This window comes from Salvelinus alpinus, chromosome 39 (genome assembly GCF_045679555.1).
Source record: "Salvelinus alpinus chromosome 39, SLU_Salpinus.1, whole genome shotgun sequence".
NCBI classification, from domain to species: Eukaryota; Metazoa; Chordata; class Actinopteri; order Salmoniformes; family Salmonidae; genus Salvelinus; species Salvelinus alpinus.
Window position 1 is genome coordinate 5,990,050 of NC_092124.1, and position 19,581 is coordinate 6,009,630.

General features: G+C 45.0%; 2 protein-coding genes across 2 annotated transcripts in view; one reads left to right on the forward strand and one right to left on the reverse strand.

Annotated features, from left to right (window-relative positions):
- LOC139566867 (E3 ubiquitin-protein ligase TRIM39-like) overlaps positions 1 to 19,581 on the forward strand; it is a 46,732-nt gene that overhangs the window by 23,342 nt on the left and 3,809 nt on the right. The gene's annotated exons all lie outside the window — the stretch shown is intronic.
- On the reverse strand, positions 5,816 to 15,656 carry LOC139566687 (choline transporter-like protein 1). Its single transcript, XM_071387939.1, has 4 exons — positions 15,594 to 15,656; positions 15,360 to 15,416; positions 14,451 to 14,539; positions 5,816 to 6,083 (listed from the first exon to the last, which is right to left on the reverse strand). The coding sequence occupies exons 1-4, from the start codon at positions 15,654 to 15,656 to the stop codon at positions 5,816 to 5,818; spliced, it is 477 nt and encodes a 158-aa protein (XP_071244040.1).

Below are 19,581 nucleotides of genomic sequence, written 5' to 3' on the forward strand. Positions count from 1 at the left end.
CGATTATTTGGCATGCAAATGGCCACGGTTATTGTCATCATTGTCATTGGTGTTGAAACATGTTTTGAGCTTGAAATGTACCGTAAGGCGTCTTTGAACATTTGCTAAGACAAACCTAATGAATACAACACAGCTTTGGTGTCACCCCCTGTCTCAAAAAACTAATGGCTTTGACCGCTTGGAACTATTGGAAATTAAGCTTTTCCTCCTGACCGTGGATGTAGGTGAATGTATGAATGTACTTGCCTTTGAGCTGGTTATTGGCCCATGACAGTGAATCTAATAAAATGCATACTTTTCTTTTGAGCAGGTTGTGGATGTAGGTGAGGATAAGGCCAGGGATCTCCACCAGGGTGATGATAATGGAGACTTTGGCCACGATGCCCAGGTTGTAGTGGGCCAGATGCATCGTAGAGGATAGGATGGGGTCAGGGCCAGATGTATTCCTGATATCCATCACAGAGTAGAGGATAACAGGAGTTAGAAATAGTATAAGCAATACAGGACAGACCTGGGTTTAAATAGTATTTGTTTTGTTTAAATTGCTTTGAGTGTTTAATTGAGCTGGTATTGAGTGCCAGATGGGCAGGGGTCTGTACTTTTGGAACTATTCCATTGATGCTGTTGCATCAGGTGAGATCAATCAAGTGCAGCTAACGTCTTTGACAGAAAAACAAATAGTGTGAACCCTGGTGTGATACCGGGCTATATCCTACTTAACACGTCACAATTACAAGCATATCATTTAATTACATATATTGTTTTATTGTTGGGGATATAAATCATTTTTTATTATTGGGTATATTGTTTTATTGTTTTCCCCTCTTAGTGGATATCTTAATGACATACAGACTGTAACGATCGTCGTCCTCGTCTGATGAGGAATAGGAAGGATCGGACCAAAATGCAGCGTGGTACGTGTCCATGTTAAATTTATTAAACTGAACACTGAATACAAAATAACAAAGGTGAAACAACGAAAAAACGAAACAGTCCTATCAGGTGACACAACACAAAACAGGAAACAACTACCCACAAATACAGGTGGGAACAGGCTACCTAAGTATGGTTCTCAATCAGAGACAGCGATTGACAGCTGCCTCTGATTGGGAACCATACCAGGCCAAACACAGAAATACAAAACATAGAACAAAACATAGAATGCCCACCCCAACTCACGCCCTGACCAAACCGAAATAGAGACATAAAAAAGGAACTAAGGTCAGAACGTGACACAGACACAAACCCATGTCCCTGATACAACTGATCCTCTCTCGCCCCACAGCTTTCACAAACACAAGTGGTCATTGCTTGTTTTTTATTTATTTTATTACTCTGCATAAAAATGTTAGAAAAAATATTCTGGGTTAAAACTCTGCTTGCATTCATGAATAAATATACAGCTCTAGGGAATGCCTTTTTCTACAGATAGAGTTGTCAGGACCCGGTGCGAGAAACAGTCACTAAATCGGCAAAACCCAGAAGATGAGGCAGACCAGAGAGTATGGCTCTCAACAAAAAACTTACCGCTACGGGTGGAGTCTCGCAAGCTGTCCCAGAGATGTATTCCTGATATCCATCACAGAGTAGAGGATAACAGGAGTTAGAAATAGTATAAGCAATACAGGACAGACCTGGGTTTAAATAGTATTTGTTTTGTTTAAATTGCTTTGAGTGTTTAATTGAGCTGGTATTGAGTGCCAGATGGGCAGGGGTCTGTACTTTTGGAACTATTCCATTGATGCTGTTGCATCAGGTGAGATCAATCAAGTGCAGCTAACCACCATCTCTTGTCTTCACCCCTCTGAGACAGGACAGCTCCAACACCAACCTCTGATGCGTCTACCTCCACCACAAAAGGTTCATCCGCCGTCGGTAGTGTCAGGATGGGAGCAGAGAGGATGCGCTGCTTGAGTCCTTGGAAGGCCGTCTCAGCTTCTCTTCCCCACAGAAACCTTGTGTTGCCACCCTTGGTTAAAGCTGAGAGAGGGGCTGCCACCGAGCTGAAGTTCTTGATGAACTTGCGGTAGAAGTTAGTGAAGCCCAGGAAACGCTGAACTTCCTTAACGGACTTGGGGGTGGGCCAATCTGCTACCGCCCCTACCTTCTTGGGGTCCATCTGGACTCGACCGGGTTCCACTACAAATCCCAGGAACTGTACTCGAGAGGAATGGAATTCACACTTTTCCGGCTTAACGTACAAATGGCTGTCTAGGAGGCGTTTGAGCACTTGTCTGACATGCTTAGTGTGTTCTTGAAGGGAGCTCGAAAAGATGAGGATGTCATCCAAGTAAACAAACACGAAAATGTTAAGCATATCCCTAAGCACATCGTTTATGAGCGCTTGGAACACAGCCGGGGCGTTGGTCAGGCCGAAGGGCATCACCAAGTATTCGTAGTGACCAGTAGGCGTGTTGAAAGCGGTCTTCCACTCGTCACCGGGTTTGATCCGCACAAGATGGTATGCGTTCCGCAGGTCAAGCTTAGTGAAGACCACTGCTTCCTGGAGCAGCTCAAAGGCTGTGGCCATAAGGGGTAGCGGGTAGCGGTTACGGACGGTTATGGCATTAAGTCCCCGGTAGTCGATGCAAGGACGTAATCCCCCGTCTTTTTTGGCCACAAAGAAAAACCCTGCTCCCGCCGGCGAGGTGGATGGACGCATGAGGCCTGCTGCCAGAGCGTCCTTGATGTAGGTATCCATAGCAGCTCGTTCGGGAGGAGATAGGGAAAAGATCCGACCCCTGGGGGGGCAGGTGCCCGGAAACAGGTCGATGGGGCAATCGTAAGGTCTATGGGGTGGTAGTTTGGTGGCCCTCTGTTTGCTAAATACCGGTTTGAGGTCATGGTAACACTCGGGAACTCGGGACAGGTCGATGGATTCTAGAGACTCGGGAGGGGAACTCGGGGAACTTGGGAAGATACAAGTGGCTTGGCACGTAGGACCCCACTGCTTGATAGTGGCCACAGACCAGTTGATGTGAGGGTTATGGCTGTGAAGCCAGGGGTATCCAAGGACGAGAGGGAACTCGGAACACGAGGTCAGATGAAAGTTCATCACTTCCTGGTGTTGGGAAACTGAAAGACGCAAGGGGGTAGTGACACGAGTGACAAGTCCAGATCCCAAAGGGCTTCCATCCAACGTAGTAACCCTTATGGGGTCACTTAGAGGTTCAGAGGGAACGCCATTCTCCTTCGCCCAGACACCATCCATGAAGTTACCTGCGGCTCCAGAGTCTACCAAGGCTTGAAGGGGAAGCTCGTGGTTGTCCCAGGAAAGGGTAACTGGAATGAGCAGGCGGGAGTTGGATGGATGAGAGGAGGTTATGTTTCCCGTTACCGTCCTCCCAGGCCTGCACGGGAGAGTGCGTTTTCCCTGGAGCCCGGGACACGTGGAGAGGAAATGGCCCGGTTTGCCGCAATATAGACAGCATCGCTCCCTCATCCGGCGGTCTCTCTCAGCCTGGGAGATGCGTCCAACCTGCATGGGTTCCGGTGGAGTCAGCGGGGATAAAGGTGGAGACTCGGAGCTGGGACCGATAGGAGCTAGGGTGAGAGATCTACGGTTGAGCTCTCTCTCTCTCAGACGCTGGTCTATGCGTGAAGCCAACTTGATCAGGGACTCGAGGTTGTCCGGTGGTTCCCGAGTGACCAGTTCATCTTGGATGGTGTCGGAAAGACCCTTCAAAAAGCACACTGTGAGCGCCTCGTCATTCCAGCCACTCGCTGCTGCCACCGTGCGGAACTGGATGGCATAGTCCGTCACGCTGCGCCGACCTTGGCGGAGAGTCAGGAGCTGTTTGGCTGAGTCAGGACCGCTGGTAGGACCTTGAAACACTCGCTTGAATTCTTCAGCAAAGGTAGAGTAGCTGGCACAGCAGGGACTTTGGGCATCCCACACAGCAGTAGCCCAGGCTAGGGCTTTTTCCGACAGCAGGGTGATGATATATGCTATCTTGGACCGGTCGGTGGGAAATGACGAGGGTTGCAGCTCGAAGGAGAGAGAACATTGGGTGAAAAACCCCTTACAACCACTCGGATCACCTGAGAACCGTTGGGGAGGCGGCAGACGAGGTTCAGCCAGGGGGTTAACTGCCACGGGCACTTGAATCTGATGAACTGGAGCAGAAGCGGTTGCAGGAGAAAGTTGATCAGAAATCTGCTTTATGGAAGTCATCATCTCCGACAGAAGTTGAGAATGTCCAGCCATTAAGGCCTCTTGCTGAACCAGAGCAGCTTCGTGACGTTGGACAGTCCCCTCGTGGTGGGACAGCATGGGAAAAAAGTCCTGGGTACTGGCTGCCTCTGGGTTCATTTTAATGGCTCAGTGTTTCTGTCAGGACCCGGTGCGAGAAACAGTCACTAAATCGGCAGAACCCAGAAGATGAGGCAGACACAGCAGTACTAGAGATTGTGGTTTAATAAAAAATAGATATCTTCCAAAATACAAAGAAAATCCACAAAGTGGTAAAAACAGCAAGGGAAAAACAAACCTCAAAAGACTAATCCAAAATACAAAAGAACAAAACCAGAGAACCTCTGGAAAATCCAACAAGAGAAAAATATATGTACACAACAAGGCTTGGGCTGGGGCTGGGTGCTAACATACAGGTGCAAACAATAATTAGAGCAAGGGAAAAACAAAAGGTACAAAAAAGGTGCAATGGGGACATCTAGTGACAAAAAAACAGAACAGTCCTGGCCAAAACCTGACAAGAGTATTAGAAACTCAACAAGTAGAAATGACTCAATGTTGGCATCATTTTGGGATTGTCAGTTATGATCATGCATTACCTTTGACATAAGACCCCAAAGCACACACATCCCTGGGTCGCTCCTCTTTTCAGTTCGCAGCAGCTAGCGACTGGAACAAGCTGCAACAAACACTCAAACTGGACAGCTTTATCTCCATCTCTTCGTTCAAAGACTCAATCATGGGCACTCTTACTGACAGTTGTGGCTGCTTTGTGTGATGTATTGTTGTCTCTACCTTCTTGCCTTTTGTGCTGTTGTCTGTGCCCAATAATGTTTGTACCATGTTTTGTGCTGCTACCATGTTGTTTTGCTACCATGTTGTTGTCATGTTGTGTTGCTACCATGCTGTGTTGTCATGTGTTGCTGCCTTGCTATGTTGTTGTCTTAAGTCTCTCTTTATGTAGTGGTGTCTCTCTTGTCGTGATGTGTGTTTCTTTGTCCTATATATATATATAAAAAAATATATATAATAATAATCACAGGCCCCCGTCCCGGCAGGAGGCCTTTTGCCTTTTGGTAGGCCGTCATTGTAAATAAGAGTTTGTTCTTAACTGACTTGCCTAGTTAAATAAAAGTTCAATTAAAAATTAAAAAAATAAATGACCATAAGTACCACAATCCAAAAAGTAATTTGAGATACAAAACACTTGTAGTGTACCATAGTAGTGGTTACAAAATAACAGTGATAACATGGAATGCACTTGAAAAATCTCTCACAATACTCAAAAGAGGGTTAACTAAAAAACATAAACTCTACAGCCTGTAAAATAGCACCAAACTACACTAACAATATTCTTGACGGATGTACTTCTGTTACAATAAACATAGAAATGGATTAATGTGGTACTCCGCTAAAAAAAAGCTATGTTCCCTTATCCACACTAGCGTACCAGTTAGAATGTATAGCCTGATACACTGGAATGATAGTGTGTATCTTAGAACAGAGACAAGGCTACATCCCGATTCTCGACCCTTCTCCCAAAGTGAGCATAACATAAATTTAACAATGATTACACCAATCCATTGCTTTTAAGTCCATGACAGGTGGAGAATTGGGACGCAGCTATAGCCTCCCACGCAGCCTTGCTTCCCTTCCCCTCCCCATCAGGGCCTTGTCCATGTAGAACTCTCGTCCGGAGCTGCCGTTGTTGTGCTTGGTGTCCACGGCGAAGCAGAGGAAGAGCACGTCCACCACAATCTCAAAGACAGACAGGAAGCAGTGGGCCAGGCATAACAGGCAGAAGATGAGCAGGGGCACCCACACCCTGTAGTCCCGCTGGTAGTTGAGTGCCAACACAACGGCGAACGCCGTGCAAGAGACGATCAGTACCCGGACACACACAGACACGAAGGAAAAGATGGAGAGAAAGGAGGGTGGGAAAGGGAGAGAAAAGAAAGAAAGAGACAAAGATAGAGAAAAAGAGAGAGACAGTGATGGATTGAATAGTATTATTATGCTTGTAAAATACACACAAATTATGAACTGACAATAAACAATTCTAAAATGGAGCAGTGTCGTGGAAATGACCACCAGGAACTCAAAGTCAAACTTAAATGAATCATTCTTTATTATCAACAAGCTGGAGAGGTTCCAACAGAATTAATGCACCATAGTACATGTCGGTCGGGAGCTCTGCCGGGGCAGTCCCGTTAGTTCTTTTATATACTGCTTACACAGACAAGTTATATTTGCATGATTTACATAATTCATTATTCATCATTCATCATTACCGTTTGGTTCCTGCTTGTGATCAACCAATCAGGTTTCTTCTCTCCAAGCTGAGACCATGAAATTGAGATATCCCTTTTGGTTCCCAGAACAATGTTCTGGGTCTACTGCCAATTGGTTTTAGGAGGAGGTCACAGTCACCTGCACAAACCAATATAGAGGGAGAAGAGATGATGTGTACAATTCAATTCTATACTTCTATTAAAGTAAGTAAAATCAACACATACAACCAGACACTTCATCCTTTCAAACCCTTAACTCTGGGTTCTACAATCTAAAATACAAACAATGGATATGTAGACTCAGATTGTTTCCATAGCTCTTACCTGTAAAACCATTGCAGTAGAATGTTTTAACTTAAGACCTTCACTTCATACAGTTACACATATGCTTCATTACACAATTTCATTTATAGATTCTGGAAATGACGTTTCAGCTGGAGCTTTTGTCGCGAGTGGCATGTTAATTACAGATTGTATTTCAATGCATTTTCTGTCTAAATTACTCGAAGTTTCGCAGAATGCAGACCTCCACAATCAACCTGATACCCCGAATAAACCATTTTGGACAAGCCTAAATCAATTACGGGCACGGTTGACCACCCCCCTCCTTCCTGGCACTCAGTCTTCTGGCGTTTCTTCATTTTCTACTTAACTTTTACTGCCTCAGAAACCCGGATCCGGGAGCACCCCCCCCCCCCCCCCACTGACTAGCATAGCTAGCATAGCGTCACAAGTAAATTGTAGCATCTAAATATCATTAAATCACAAGTCCAAGACACCAGATGAAAGATACACTTCTTGTGAATCTAGCCACCATTTCTGATTTTTAAAATGTTTTACAGGGAAGACACAATATGTAAATCTATTAGCTAACCACGTTAGCAAAAGACCCCATTTTTCTTAGTCCACCATTTTTTCTCTCCACCAGTAGCTATCACCAATTCGACCAAATAAAGAAATAAATAGCCACTAACCAAGAAAAAACCTCATCAGATGACAGTCTGATAACATATTTATTGTATAGCATAGGTTTTGTTAGAAAAATGTGCATATTTCAGGTATAAATCATAGTTTGCCATTGCAGCCACCATCACAAATCTCCCCAAAGCGACTAGAATTACTACAGAGAGCAACGTGTATTACCAATTTACTCATCATAAAACATTTCATAAAAATAGACAAAGCATAGCAATGGAAAGACACAGATCTTGTGAATTCAGACAATATTTCAGATTTTCTAAGCGTTTTACAGCGAAAACACAATAAATCGTTATATTAGCATACCACATGTGCAAACGTTACCCCAGCATGAATTCAAGGCAACGGGAGCGATAACGTTATCATCACCAAAATATATTAATTTTTTCACTAACCTTCTCAGAATTCTTCCGATGACACTCCTGTAACATCATATTACAACATACATATAGAGTTTGTTCGAAAATGTGCATATTTAGCCACAAAAAAACGTGGTTATACAATGAGAATAGTAGCAAAACTGGCCTGAAAATGTCAGGCGCCATCTTTGAGAGTGATCTAGTCTAATCGATAATAAATCATAAACTTGACTAAAAAATACAGGGTTGACAGGAATCGAAAGACAAATTAGTTCTTAATGCAATCGCTGAATTACATTTCTAAAATTATCCTTACTGTGCAATACCGGGTCCGCCAAAGCGAAGCTACACAAAACAAAATGGCGAAATATGCATTTAACTTTTTTCAACAGAACAGCGATTTATCATCATAAATAGTTCTTACTATGAGCTGTTCTTCCATCAGAATCTTGGGCAATGTATCCTTTCTCCGGTCTAATCGTCTTTTGGTCGAAAGATGTCCTCTTGTCCCGTCGAAATGGCCACTAACGTTCGGTATGTACAGGAAAAGTGCCCAGCTCATGGAAAGACGTCACAAATAAATGCCTCAAAATCGCACTAAACGGATATAAATTGCTATAAAACGGTTTAAATTAACTACCTTATGATGTTTTTAACACCTATAACGGGTAAAAACATGACCGGCGAAATATTACTGGCTAAACCAAGGCTTGGAAAGAGCCCAGTCCGACGTCCAAAGTGCGTCGAGCGCAGGGTCCGAAAGAAAGCTCCTTCCGGTCTTTGGTGTTTTATACAGGCCCTGATTGCGCAATCGACTCCATTCAAATTGTCACCACTTACTGACATCTAGAGGAAGGCGTAGGCAGTGTTTGTATCCTCATAGCATTCACAGGGACATTAAAACTGACCTGGGACCAGAGGCCAAGATTTCTGAAATCTCACTCCCTGTCAGGAAAAGTTCTGTAGAATGAGTTCTGTTCCACTCAGAGACATAATTCCAACGGTTATAGAAACTAGAGAGTGTTTTCTATCCAATAATAACAATAATATGCATATTGTACGAGCAAGAATTGAGTAAGTGCTAACAGCTCCCCCTATTGACAAAAGGTTTTAAGATAGTGTTTTAGTTCGTCCTTCCAATAGCACATGTTCAAAGTGGATGGCCCTTGATAATGTCCCGATGTCAGTATCTGGGGAATAATCAGATTTTCCCAAGTAGACAAATCTCTCACCTGAGCCGCCACCACCATCCTATATGGTCAATTATGTCTTGTCCATTTTCCTACCAGTACACCAGCAGCATGAGAGAAGTTAGGACGGGATCTCTCTCCATGCTCACTCCACGTGGACTCATGCCGCCCTCCTGAGAGAAAAGGCAGTTGATAGCTTCGACTGGATGCTGTGCACAGGTTGCTAGCTTGAACTCAGGTCTCAGGTAGAAGTGTTGAAGGACAGGGCCATAGAGAACACCATTACTTCAGCCGGTTAAAGGGGGTGAGGCTCATGCTGTTCTCGGTCTAATTATCCCTTCCATGAATCTAGATACCATCTGTGGTCACCTTCGCCATAACCTTGAGAGAAGACAGACCAGAACAACAGTTTAGTTTACGCCATTTCTGATTCAGGAATTCCAGACAAACTATTTACTGTATGACAAATTATTACTACTACCAATATTATTAATACAAATTTCAAAGACAAATGTCAAAGAGAATAACAACACACTGTTGAAACGATGTTTGCAAATTGACTTATACTCTATCACATTGGCGACCTCACTGCAGAGTTACAGGGTCATGGAGTTAGAGGGCAAATCCTTAGGGAGAAATCCTGACCATCCAGCAGACCCAATCTGGTGAGATTTGTATTGAAGCAAGAAAAAAGAAGAAAAAAACAGCAGTACAAAAACAAACAAACAAAACAACAACAGAAATAGACTTCTTCATATAAAACATTTTATCCTTTACCCAATCAATCAAGCCCTCTGTCTGTAAGGTTACCTGCTTTAGTCCACATGGCATAGTCTCAGCACTGTCTGGGAACAATCCACAAACCCAACAATCTGATACCTTCTGTAGTACAGAGACATTACTAGCTATTTGTAAGAAAGTGTTTGAGCCGGGGAAAACTTCAATCCATTTGGAATAACCGTCAAGCATTACCAACATATATTTTTTCCTTTTACAGGAAGGCATGTGAACAAAATCAATTTGCAAATGTACCAAAGGGGCCCCAGGGGACTGACTATTGATAAATGATAAACTTCTTCCTAATTATTAGTGTATATATATATACTTATACATTTAAATCTCACCCAATGTCTCTAGCCTTTCTAGTGAGGGTGATCAGGCCCAACCAGAAAGGCAGAACAGAGGTCAGGGGTCATTCAACCCCATTAAGTGATTGTTTCTTTCCCTTTTCTTTACCTGTATTCAGACTTATTATTTAAAGATATTTCAAACATTTTGTGTACCAGGTTTATATTAGGTTTTTCAGTACATTTCTTATCAGGAAATGTACATGTGTGCAACCAAAACTCGGACAATATATACATATTTTCCAACCTGTGAAGTACCCACTAAAACCAAATAAAAAGACCCCACACAATGTATCAAACACAGTACTAACACCACAAATATGCATAACAGGTGGCTTGTGTGTGGGTGCTGGAGTGTGTGGTAAAACGTAGGATAAAAACAAACAAAATGGCCAGGCCTTACTTAATTTTGGAGCTCCCTAAACAGCCGGATCTGGGTACATTTATACTGTATAGTACACAGTCTCAAGAACTGCTCTCCTAAGGCACCTGACTCAGGAAGCCTTTCAAAGGGAGAGATACGGAATCATTGGTAAACTTATCAGAAAACTTGTTAGTGGACAATCGAGCCTACTGCATCTTGGGCAGGAAGTCTTGATAAAACCATGCGTGTACAGAATCATACTTGAGACACATCAGATAATACATTGTCCAAGTAAACAATCTTAGAACCCTTTTCTTGTAATCTTATCCTTTTTACCTGTTGCATTGACGTATGTTCTGTACTGACTGTCCCTGTGACATCAACTAGTCAAAATATGAAACCTGTTGTTGAACAAATCTGCCAGGTCCTTCAAAAAGTTGGTGCTGGCTTATCAGGTCAATATTCGGTAATAAAACATTTACTTGGATCTACTTAAATTGTGGACACAGTTCCACGGTAAGGAAACAGATTATTGTTTTAGATGACATTAGCTTCGTACTTAAATCACTGGTGTTACCCAAACTATAGAATTTTGTAAAAATTATTGGAAATGGTCAAACATGTCTCTTTTTCAATTATTTGTACCTCTGTCCCAAATGTCCCATGTTTGATTTCAGTGAGAACCACTAATTTTCACTCGTGACTTATCTATTTGTCCACAGAAAGCGTATCTTTAACCCAAACAATAGCTGGTATCAGGTTTCAGGTCCGACCCAGATGCAGACAGTGTCGAATAAACAAAAATGTATTTCTAGTACAGGGGCAAGCAAACGACAGGTCAAAGGCAGGCAGATGTCAGTAATCCCGAGAGGGTGCAAAAGGTCCAGAAAGGCAGGCAGTCTCAGGGTCTGGGCAGGCAGTGGTCAATAATCCAGTGAGGTGGGGCAGGGTATATAATAGCAGGAAGGCTCAGGGTCAGGGAAGACAGAACGGGCAAAACCAGGAAGGACTAGAAAACAGGAGCAAGATACAGACAGGAGCAGGGGAACAAACGCTGGTAAGTTTCACAAAACAAAACGGCAAGAGACAAACAGAGAACACAGGTATAAATACACAGGGGATAATGGGGAGGATGGGCAACACCTGGAGGGGGGTGGAGACAAGCACAAAGACAGGTGAAACAGGTCAGGGTGTGACAGATGGCAACCTCTAATATGATATCAGTCCCAAGGCTCAGTCCCTCTGTTCATCACGTGACCTTGAATTGAAACCTTCTTCAAATTACTAAAATATGCAGTGGTGGAAAAAGTACCCAGTTGTCATACTTGAGTAAAAGTATAGATACCTTAATAGAAAGTTGCTCAAGTAAAAGTGAAAGTCACCCAGTAAAATACTATTTGAGTAAAAGTCTAAAAGTATTTAGTTCTAAATATACTTTAGTATCAAAAGTACATGTAATTGCTCAAATATACTTAAGTATCAAAAGTCAAAGAAGTAGAAGTATAAATCATTTCAAATTCCTTATATTACGCAAAGCAGATGGCACCATTTTCTTGTTTTGAAAATTTGCGGATAGCCAGGGGCACGCTCTAACACTCAGACATCATTTACAACAGATGCATTTGTGTTTAGTGTGTCACGCCCTGGCCTTAGTTATCTTTGTTTTCTGTATTATTTTAGTTAGGTCAGGGTGTGACATGGGGGATGTTTATGTGTATTTGTCTCGTCTTGGGTGGTTGTATTGTATTAGGGGGTTTTGGTAGAGTTTATGGGGTTGTGTTCAGTGTAGGTGTCTAGGTATGTCTATGGTTGCCTGAGTGGTTCTCAATCAGAGACAGCTGTCTTTCATTGTCTCTGATTGGGAGCCATATTTAAGGCAGCCATAGGCATTTGACAGGTTGTGGGTAATTGTCTATGTCTAAACGTTAGTAGCTTGTGTGTGCACTTTCGTTTTGTAGCTTCACGGTGTTTTGTTAGTTTGTAAAGTGTTTCGTTTCGTGTTCATCTTCTTCGTAAATAAAAAGAGGATGTATTTATATCACGCTGCGCCTTGGTCCACTCATTCACCAGAAGATGATCGTGACATAGTGAGTCCGTCAGATCAGAGGCAATAGGGATGCCCACGTGTTCTCTTGATAAGTGTGTGAATTGGACCATTTTCATGTGCTGCTAAGCATTCAAAATGTAACGAGTACTTTTGGGTGTCAGGGAAAATGTATGGAGTAAAAAGTACAGTATTCTCTTTAAAAAAATGTCATAAAGTGAAAGTTGTCAAATATAATAATCAAGTAGAGTTCAGATACCCAAAAAACTTCTTAACATGTAATGCACCAAATTTATAAAATACATCGGCCAATTCAGAAGGGAAGAGATTAACATAGGAGGGAGCTCCTTTTTAAGGTAGCTCTCGAGACTAGGGCTTCTTTCTGGGATCAACATGCATTATAACTGGGCTAGCACTGCCTATCAGTCCACTATAGATGGTGTGCTCTGTCCATAATATGTCTGGCACCTGAGACGGGATAGACTGGGAAACAGAGCCAGTTTGCACCACTTACGTACGTCTACATGTGGGTAAGCAAGTTGTATATTCTTATTATTTTTTTCCATTGTTACTTTATCAAACCTCTAGTAACCCATTATACTATTCATACAGCATATGCGGTAATAGCACTCTCTCCTTTCATATCTTCACATCACACACAATCCCTATATAACGTTATAAATCAACTTAGGTATTCACATCCACACCACCAGCAACGATCACAGCGCAGCCAGCCCGAGAGGTACACATATCATGCTCTCAAAGAAATCTCAGTGGTCCCAGACCACATTGGTCCCAGACCACATAGACAATTTCCAGAAATGCCTATAGACAGCTGTCAGTGGGGCTTCTCTACCCTCACTCATACTCTCAAACTGTTCAATGGCTTCTCCTCTCAGTGCTCACTATCTGTAGATTGACAGGCGGTGGTGGACAGAACCCCTAGATAACGTTATAGATTGAATAACTCACACAGAACTGGTTGGGTTATTCAATCAGATATCCACCTCTTTCAAACTGGGGCTAGTCCCCTGACAGCTCTCATTCACTCAGTATTAATAATATCTCTTATTATCTAAATGTCAATTCTCTTATTATCCAAATTTCTAATCCTTTTATTGTCCAAATTTCAACCCTTTGTTGAACTTCAGTTTACCACTTATTCTCCAAATTTCAATCTCTTACTATCCAAATTTCAATCAGCTTAAATCGTCATTTCAACACTCACACAACTCTAACATTCACATTCACTTAGTACTATTCCCAAACACACTCAGTAATCACCCTTATTACTCCATGTGCATCTTCAAAAATTATAGTCGTTGCATCCTATGCACAATATGTATCTTCAACGGTTCTCTTGGCGGTACTTCCTATACATATAAAATAACACCTTGTGCTCAATAACACCTTGTGCTATTATCAGTGGTTTCAGACCACGTAGACACTTCATAAATGCCTACAGACAGCTGTCAACGGGGGCTTTTCTATGGTACATTTTCTGCCCTCACTCAAGCCTCCTCCTAAGACTAGCTCTAGCCTTCTTCTTAAGACTAGTGGTACCTTTTTATGTTAAGTTTTCTTGGTTTTATTATTAGATATTCTTGGTGCAAATTTCTTTAAATTGACTTACTGAAATTCAGTCGCCATGTCCCTCAATTGTTCGCGGATGATGTGTCTCCTCCTGGGCAGCTCACAGTAAGAGTCTGGTCTGGGTGGGTCCTCATCGTTTTTTGGTCAGATGGGAATTTCCCTCACTCTTCATAAAATGCTACACCGGTTTCTCTCGCAGACCCTCACTGGAACGCTCCACAGGCAGAATCAATCATCCTGTTCATTGACGCCATTTTGTCGTACACGTCCCTCACTCTAGTAGTCTCCCTCAGTCACTATGCGGCCGCTACCTTTCCCAGGAAGAGGACAAAGTCGCCCATGGTGTTGATGGTGGCCACTCTGAAGACATTCTCTACTAGGATGACGAAGACGTGTCGTAGCTGAATCAGAATTAGTTAGGTAACATATATAAATAAGATGTTTTATTTATCTTTATGCTTGTCATTAGAATGTCTTCTTTTGGACTATACTGTTGGCAGTTGCATTTTCCTTTCTCTCTAGGGAAAAGTCACTTGGGGCCCAGAGAGGGGAGCGTTCAGGCTTGTCTTTTACATGTCTGGTAATATGTGAATCATCTGTGAAACCATGTGAAGGGCTCCACTATGTCTGTAATCCAGTCACTCCCTTCTTTTCCCATTGGGGGGAGGAGTATGGCAGTGTCTGGTACCATTATACCACCAACGCTGATGTTGAACTTATCTTTCATAGTATATGACCTAGAGGTTCACTCCCCTTAGTGAGCTTCTCCAGGAGTGGGGAGAAGAGAGGGTGTATTTGAGATGGGAGTATCTAGAATTGGCAATTGATATATGCCATTGGATGAGGTAATGTTTTGGTCCTAAGTGGTACCAAGAACGAGATTAGAATCTCGTCTAAAGAGACCAAACTGAACGATAATTTATAGCTAATGCTATCTGGATGGGATACTCCTGTTTCAAGTAAAATATTCTTTGTAATGTTCCTAAGATCTGCTATTCGTCATGTAAGATGAGAGGGGTGTATCTTTTCTATAAAAGATACTAAGAATTGTTTTGTAAGGACTCTCAGAGAATTCATTTATAGACACTGAATTGATCTGAGAGTCAAAAGGGCTATGGTGAAGCTCATATAATTAAAGATGGACTTTATAATATAACTCTGACTTGTGTGTGGTTTGTAAACTCTTTCCATTTAGTAATACAGGAAATTACCACGACAGACGTCACGTGTCGACTTACAGAAACTGGTGATGTTAATATCTGTCGCCGTGTACGCATTCTGTGGTGAAAACAGACAAACAAGAGACAGCAATTATCATCAATAACAATGTGTGATTGCTGTCATCTTGGAAAGTCTCCATTGTAAAAAACATTTTGCCAATATTATAACAATTGCAATAGCACAACTAATCAACATCTCACATGACAATCAATCTGATTCTGATAGGACACTTACTTGATTAAGGTATGTTAGACACTTCGTCAGGCACCACAAGCAGCAGATGCAGGCTTTCAGCATACATCGAGCGCAGGTATTTTGCTAACCAACAGAAAATACTTTCAGCTTTAGTTCTCCACCCAGGGGCGCCGTATGGGATGGAAAAGTTAGGATGATTCTAAGGGCCTGTGACTGACAGGGGCCCTAAAAAATGATTAGAACATTAGGTAAATTTTTTCCAATATTAAATGATTGTCACGCCCTGGCTTTAGTTATCTTTGTTTTCTTTATTATTTTTAGCTAGGTCAGGGTGTGACCTAACTATGTGTTTTGTATTGTCTAGGGGTTTTGTATGTTTATGGGGTTTTGTTCAGTCTAGGTGTATGTAGGTCTATGGTTGCCTAGATTGGTTCTCAATTAGAGACAGCTGTCTATCTCTCTGCTTTCGCTGGAGGCAGCGAAAGCAGAGAGGCGCCGGTATGAGGAGCTAGCACGGCAGAGCGGCTGGCAACCCCAAAAATGTCTTGGGGGGGGGGGGGCTCTCGGGGAGTGTAGCTGGGTCAAGTAGGAGACTTGAGCCAGCTCCCCGTGCTTACTGTGAGGAGCCGAAGATGGAACCAGAGCCAGTCGAGGTGGAATTGGAGGTAAGTAAGGGGAGTGAAGCTGAGACTGTGGATGAATTAATGGGGAAATTGGAGGAGAGAGAAATGAGGGATTTGCTGGTGTGGAGCATAAAGCACCGCATCCGCTTGAAGGAGCGTGTGCGGGATTTGATGTCACCTGAGTCAGCTCTCCATACTCGTCCTGAGGTGCGTGCTAGCAGTCTGGTGAAGACTGTGCCAGCACCACGCACCAGGCCTCCTGTGCGCCTCCCTAGCCCTGCACGTCCTGTGCCATCTCAGCGCACCAGCTCTCTTGTGGCAGCCCCACGCACCAGCTCTCCTGTGGCAGCCCCTCGCACTCGCCCAGTGGTGAGTGTTCCCAGCCCAGTACCACCAGTGCCAACACCACGCACCAAGCCTCCTGTACGTCTCCAGAGCCCTGTACGCACTGTTCCTTCTCCCCGCACTCGCCCTGAGGTGCGTGCCCTCAGCCCGGTACCACCAGTGCCGGTACCACGCACCAGGCCTATAGTGCGCCTTGAGAGTCCAGTGTGCACTGTTCCTGCTCCCCGCACTCGCCTAGTGGTGCATGTCTCCAGTCCGGTACCACCAGTTCCGGCACCACGCACCAGGCCTACTGTGCGCCTCAGCAGGTCAGAGTCGGCCGTCTGCCCAGCGCCGCCTGCACTGCCCGTCTGCCCAACGCCGCCTGCGCTGCCCGTCTGCCCAGCGCCGCCTGAGCTGTCCGTCTGCCCAGCGCCGTCTGAGCTGCCCGTCTGCCCAGCGCCATCTGAGCTGCCTGCCTGCCCAGCGCCATCTGAGCCGCCTGCCTGCCCAGCGCCATCTGAGCCGCCTGCCTGCCCAGCACCATCTGAGCCGCCCGTCTGTCCCGAGCCGTCAGAGCCGCCCGTCTGTCCAGAGCCATTAGAGCCGTCCGTCAGTCAGGAGCCGCTAGAGCCGCCAGTCAGGAGCCGCAAGAGCCGCCCGCCAGTCAGGAGCCGCTAGAGCCGTCCGTCAGTCAGGAGCCGCCAGAGCCGCCCTCCAGTCAGGAGCCGCCAGAGCCGCCTGCCAGTCAGGAGCCGCCAGAGCCCCCAGCCAGTCAGGAGCCGCCAGAGCCGCCCGCCAGTCAGGAGCCGCCAGAGCCGCCCGCCAGTCAGGAGCCGCCAGAGCCGCCCGCCAGTCAGGAGCCGCCAGAGCCGCCCGCCAGTCAGGAGCCGCCAGAGCCGCCCGCCAGTCAGGAACCGCCAGAGCCGCCCGCCAGTCAGGAGCCGCCAGAGCCGCCCGCCAGTCAGGAGCTGCCCTTAAGTCATGAGCTGCCCTTAAGTCATGAGCTGCCCTTCAGTCATGAGCTACCCCTCAGTCCGGAGCTGCCCCTCAGTCCGGAGCTACCCCTCAGTCCGGAGCTGCCTTTCAGTCCGGAGCTGCCCCTCAGTCCGGAGCTGCCCTTCAGTCCGGAGCTGCCCCTCAGTCCGGAGCTGCCCCTCAGTCCGGAGCTGCCCCTCAGTCCGGAGCTGCCCCTCAGTCCGGAGCTGCCCCTCAGTCCGGAGCCCCTCAGTCCGGAGCTGCCCCTCAGTCCAACTCAATCATCAAGTTTGCAGACCACACAACAGTAGTAGGCCTGATTACCAACAATGACGAGACAGCCTACAGCGAGGAGGTGGGGGCCCTGGGAATGTGGTGCCATGAAAATAACATCTCATTCAACGTCACCGTCAACAAAGGAGCTGATCGTGGACTTCAGGAAACAGCAGAGGGAGCACCCCCCTATCCACATCGACGGGACAGCAGTGGAGAAGGTGGAAAGCTTCAAGTTTCTCTGCGTACACATCACTGACAAACTGAAATAGTCCACCCACACAGACAGTGTGGTGAAGAAGGCGCAACAGCGCCTCTTCAACCTCAGGATGCTGAAGAAATTTGGATTGGCACCTAAAACCATCACAAACTTTTACAGATGCACAATTGAGAGCATCCTGTCGGCCTGTTACGGCAACTGCACCGCTCGTAACCACAGGGCTTTCCAGAGGGTGGTGCAGTCTGCCCAACGCATCACCAGGGGCAAACTACCTGTCCTCCAGGAAACCTACAGTGCCCAATGTCACAGGAAGGCTAAAAAGATCACCAAGGACAACAACCACCCGAGCCACTGCCTGTTCACCCCACTTTCATCCAGAAGTCAAGGTCAGTACAGGTGCATCAAAGCTGGGACCGAGAGACTGAAAAACAGCTTCTATCTCAAGACCATCAGACTGTTAAATAGCCATCACTAGCACCTTAGAGGCTGCTGCCCTATATACATAGACTTGAAATCACTGGCCACTTTAAAATGGAACACTAGTCACTTTAATAATGTTGACATATTTTGCAGTACTCATCTCATATGTACAGTGGGGAGAACAAGTATTTGATACACTGCCGATTTTGCAGGTTTTCCTACTTACAAAGCATGTAGAGGTCTGTAATTTTTATCATAGGTACACTTCAACTATGAGAGACGGAATCTAAAACAAAAATCCAGAAAATCACATTGTATGATTTTTAAGTAATTAATTTGCATTTTATTGCATGACATAAGTATTTGATACATCAGAAAAGCAGAACTTAATATTTGGTACAGAAACCTTTGTTTGCAATTACAGAGATCATACGTTTCCTGTAGTTCTTGACTAGGTTTGCACACACTGCAGCAGGGATTTTGGCCCACTCCTCCCTACAGATCTTCTCCAGATCCTTCAGGTTTCGGGGCTGTCGCTGGGCAATACGGACTTTCAGCTCCCTCCAAAGATTTTCTATTGGGTTCAGGTCTGGAGACTGGCTAGGCCACTCCAGGACCTTGAGATGCTTCTTACGGAGCCACTCCTTAGTTGCCATGGCTGTGTGTTTCGTGTCGTTGTCATGCTGGAAGACCCAGCCACGACCCATCTTCAATGCTCTTACTGAGGGAAGGAGGTTGTTGGCCAAGATCTCGCGATACATGGCCCCATCCATCCTCCCCTCAATACGGTGCAGTCGTCCTGTCCCCTTTGCAGAAAAGCATCCCCAAAGAATGATGTTTCCACCTCCATGCTTCACGGTTGGGATGGTGTTCTTGGGGTTGTACTCATACTTCTTCTTCCTCCAAACACGGCGAGTGGAGTTAGACCAAAAAGCTCTATTTTTGTCTCATCAGACCACATGACCTTCTCCCATTCCTCCTCTGGATCATCCAGATGGTCATTGGCAAACTTCAGACAGGCCTGGACATGCACTGGCTTAAGCAGGGGGACCTTGCGTGCGCTGCAGGATTTTAATCCATGACGGCGTAGTGTGTTACTAATGGTTTTCTTTGAGACTGTGGTCCCAGCTCTCTTCAGGTCATTGACCAGGTCCTGCCGTGTAGTTCTGGGCTGATCCCTCACCTTCCT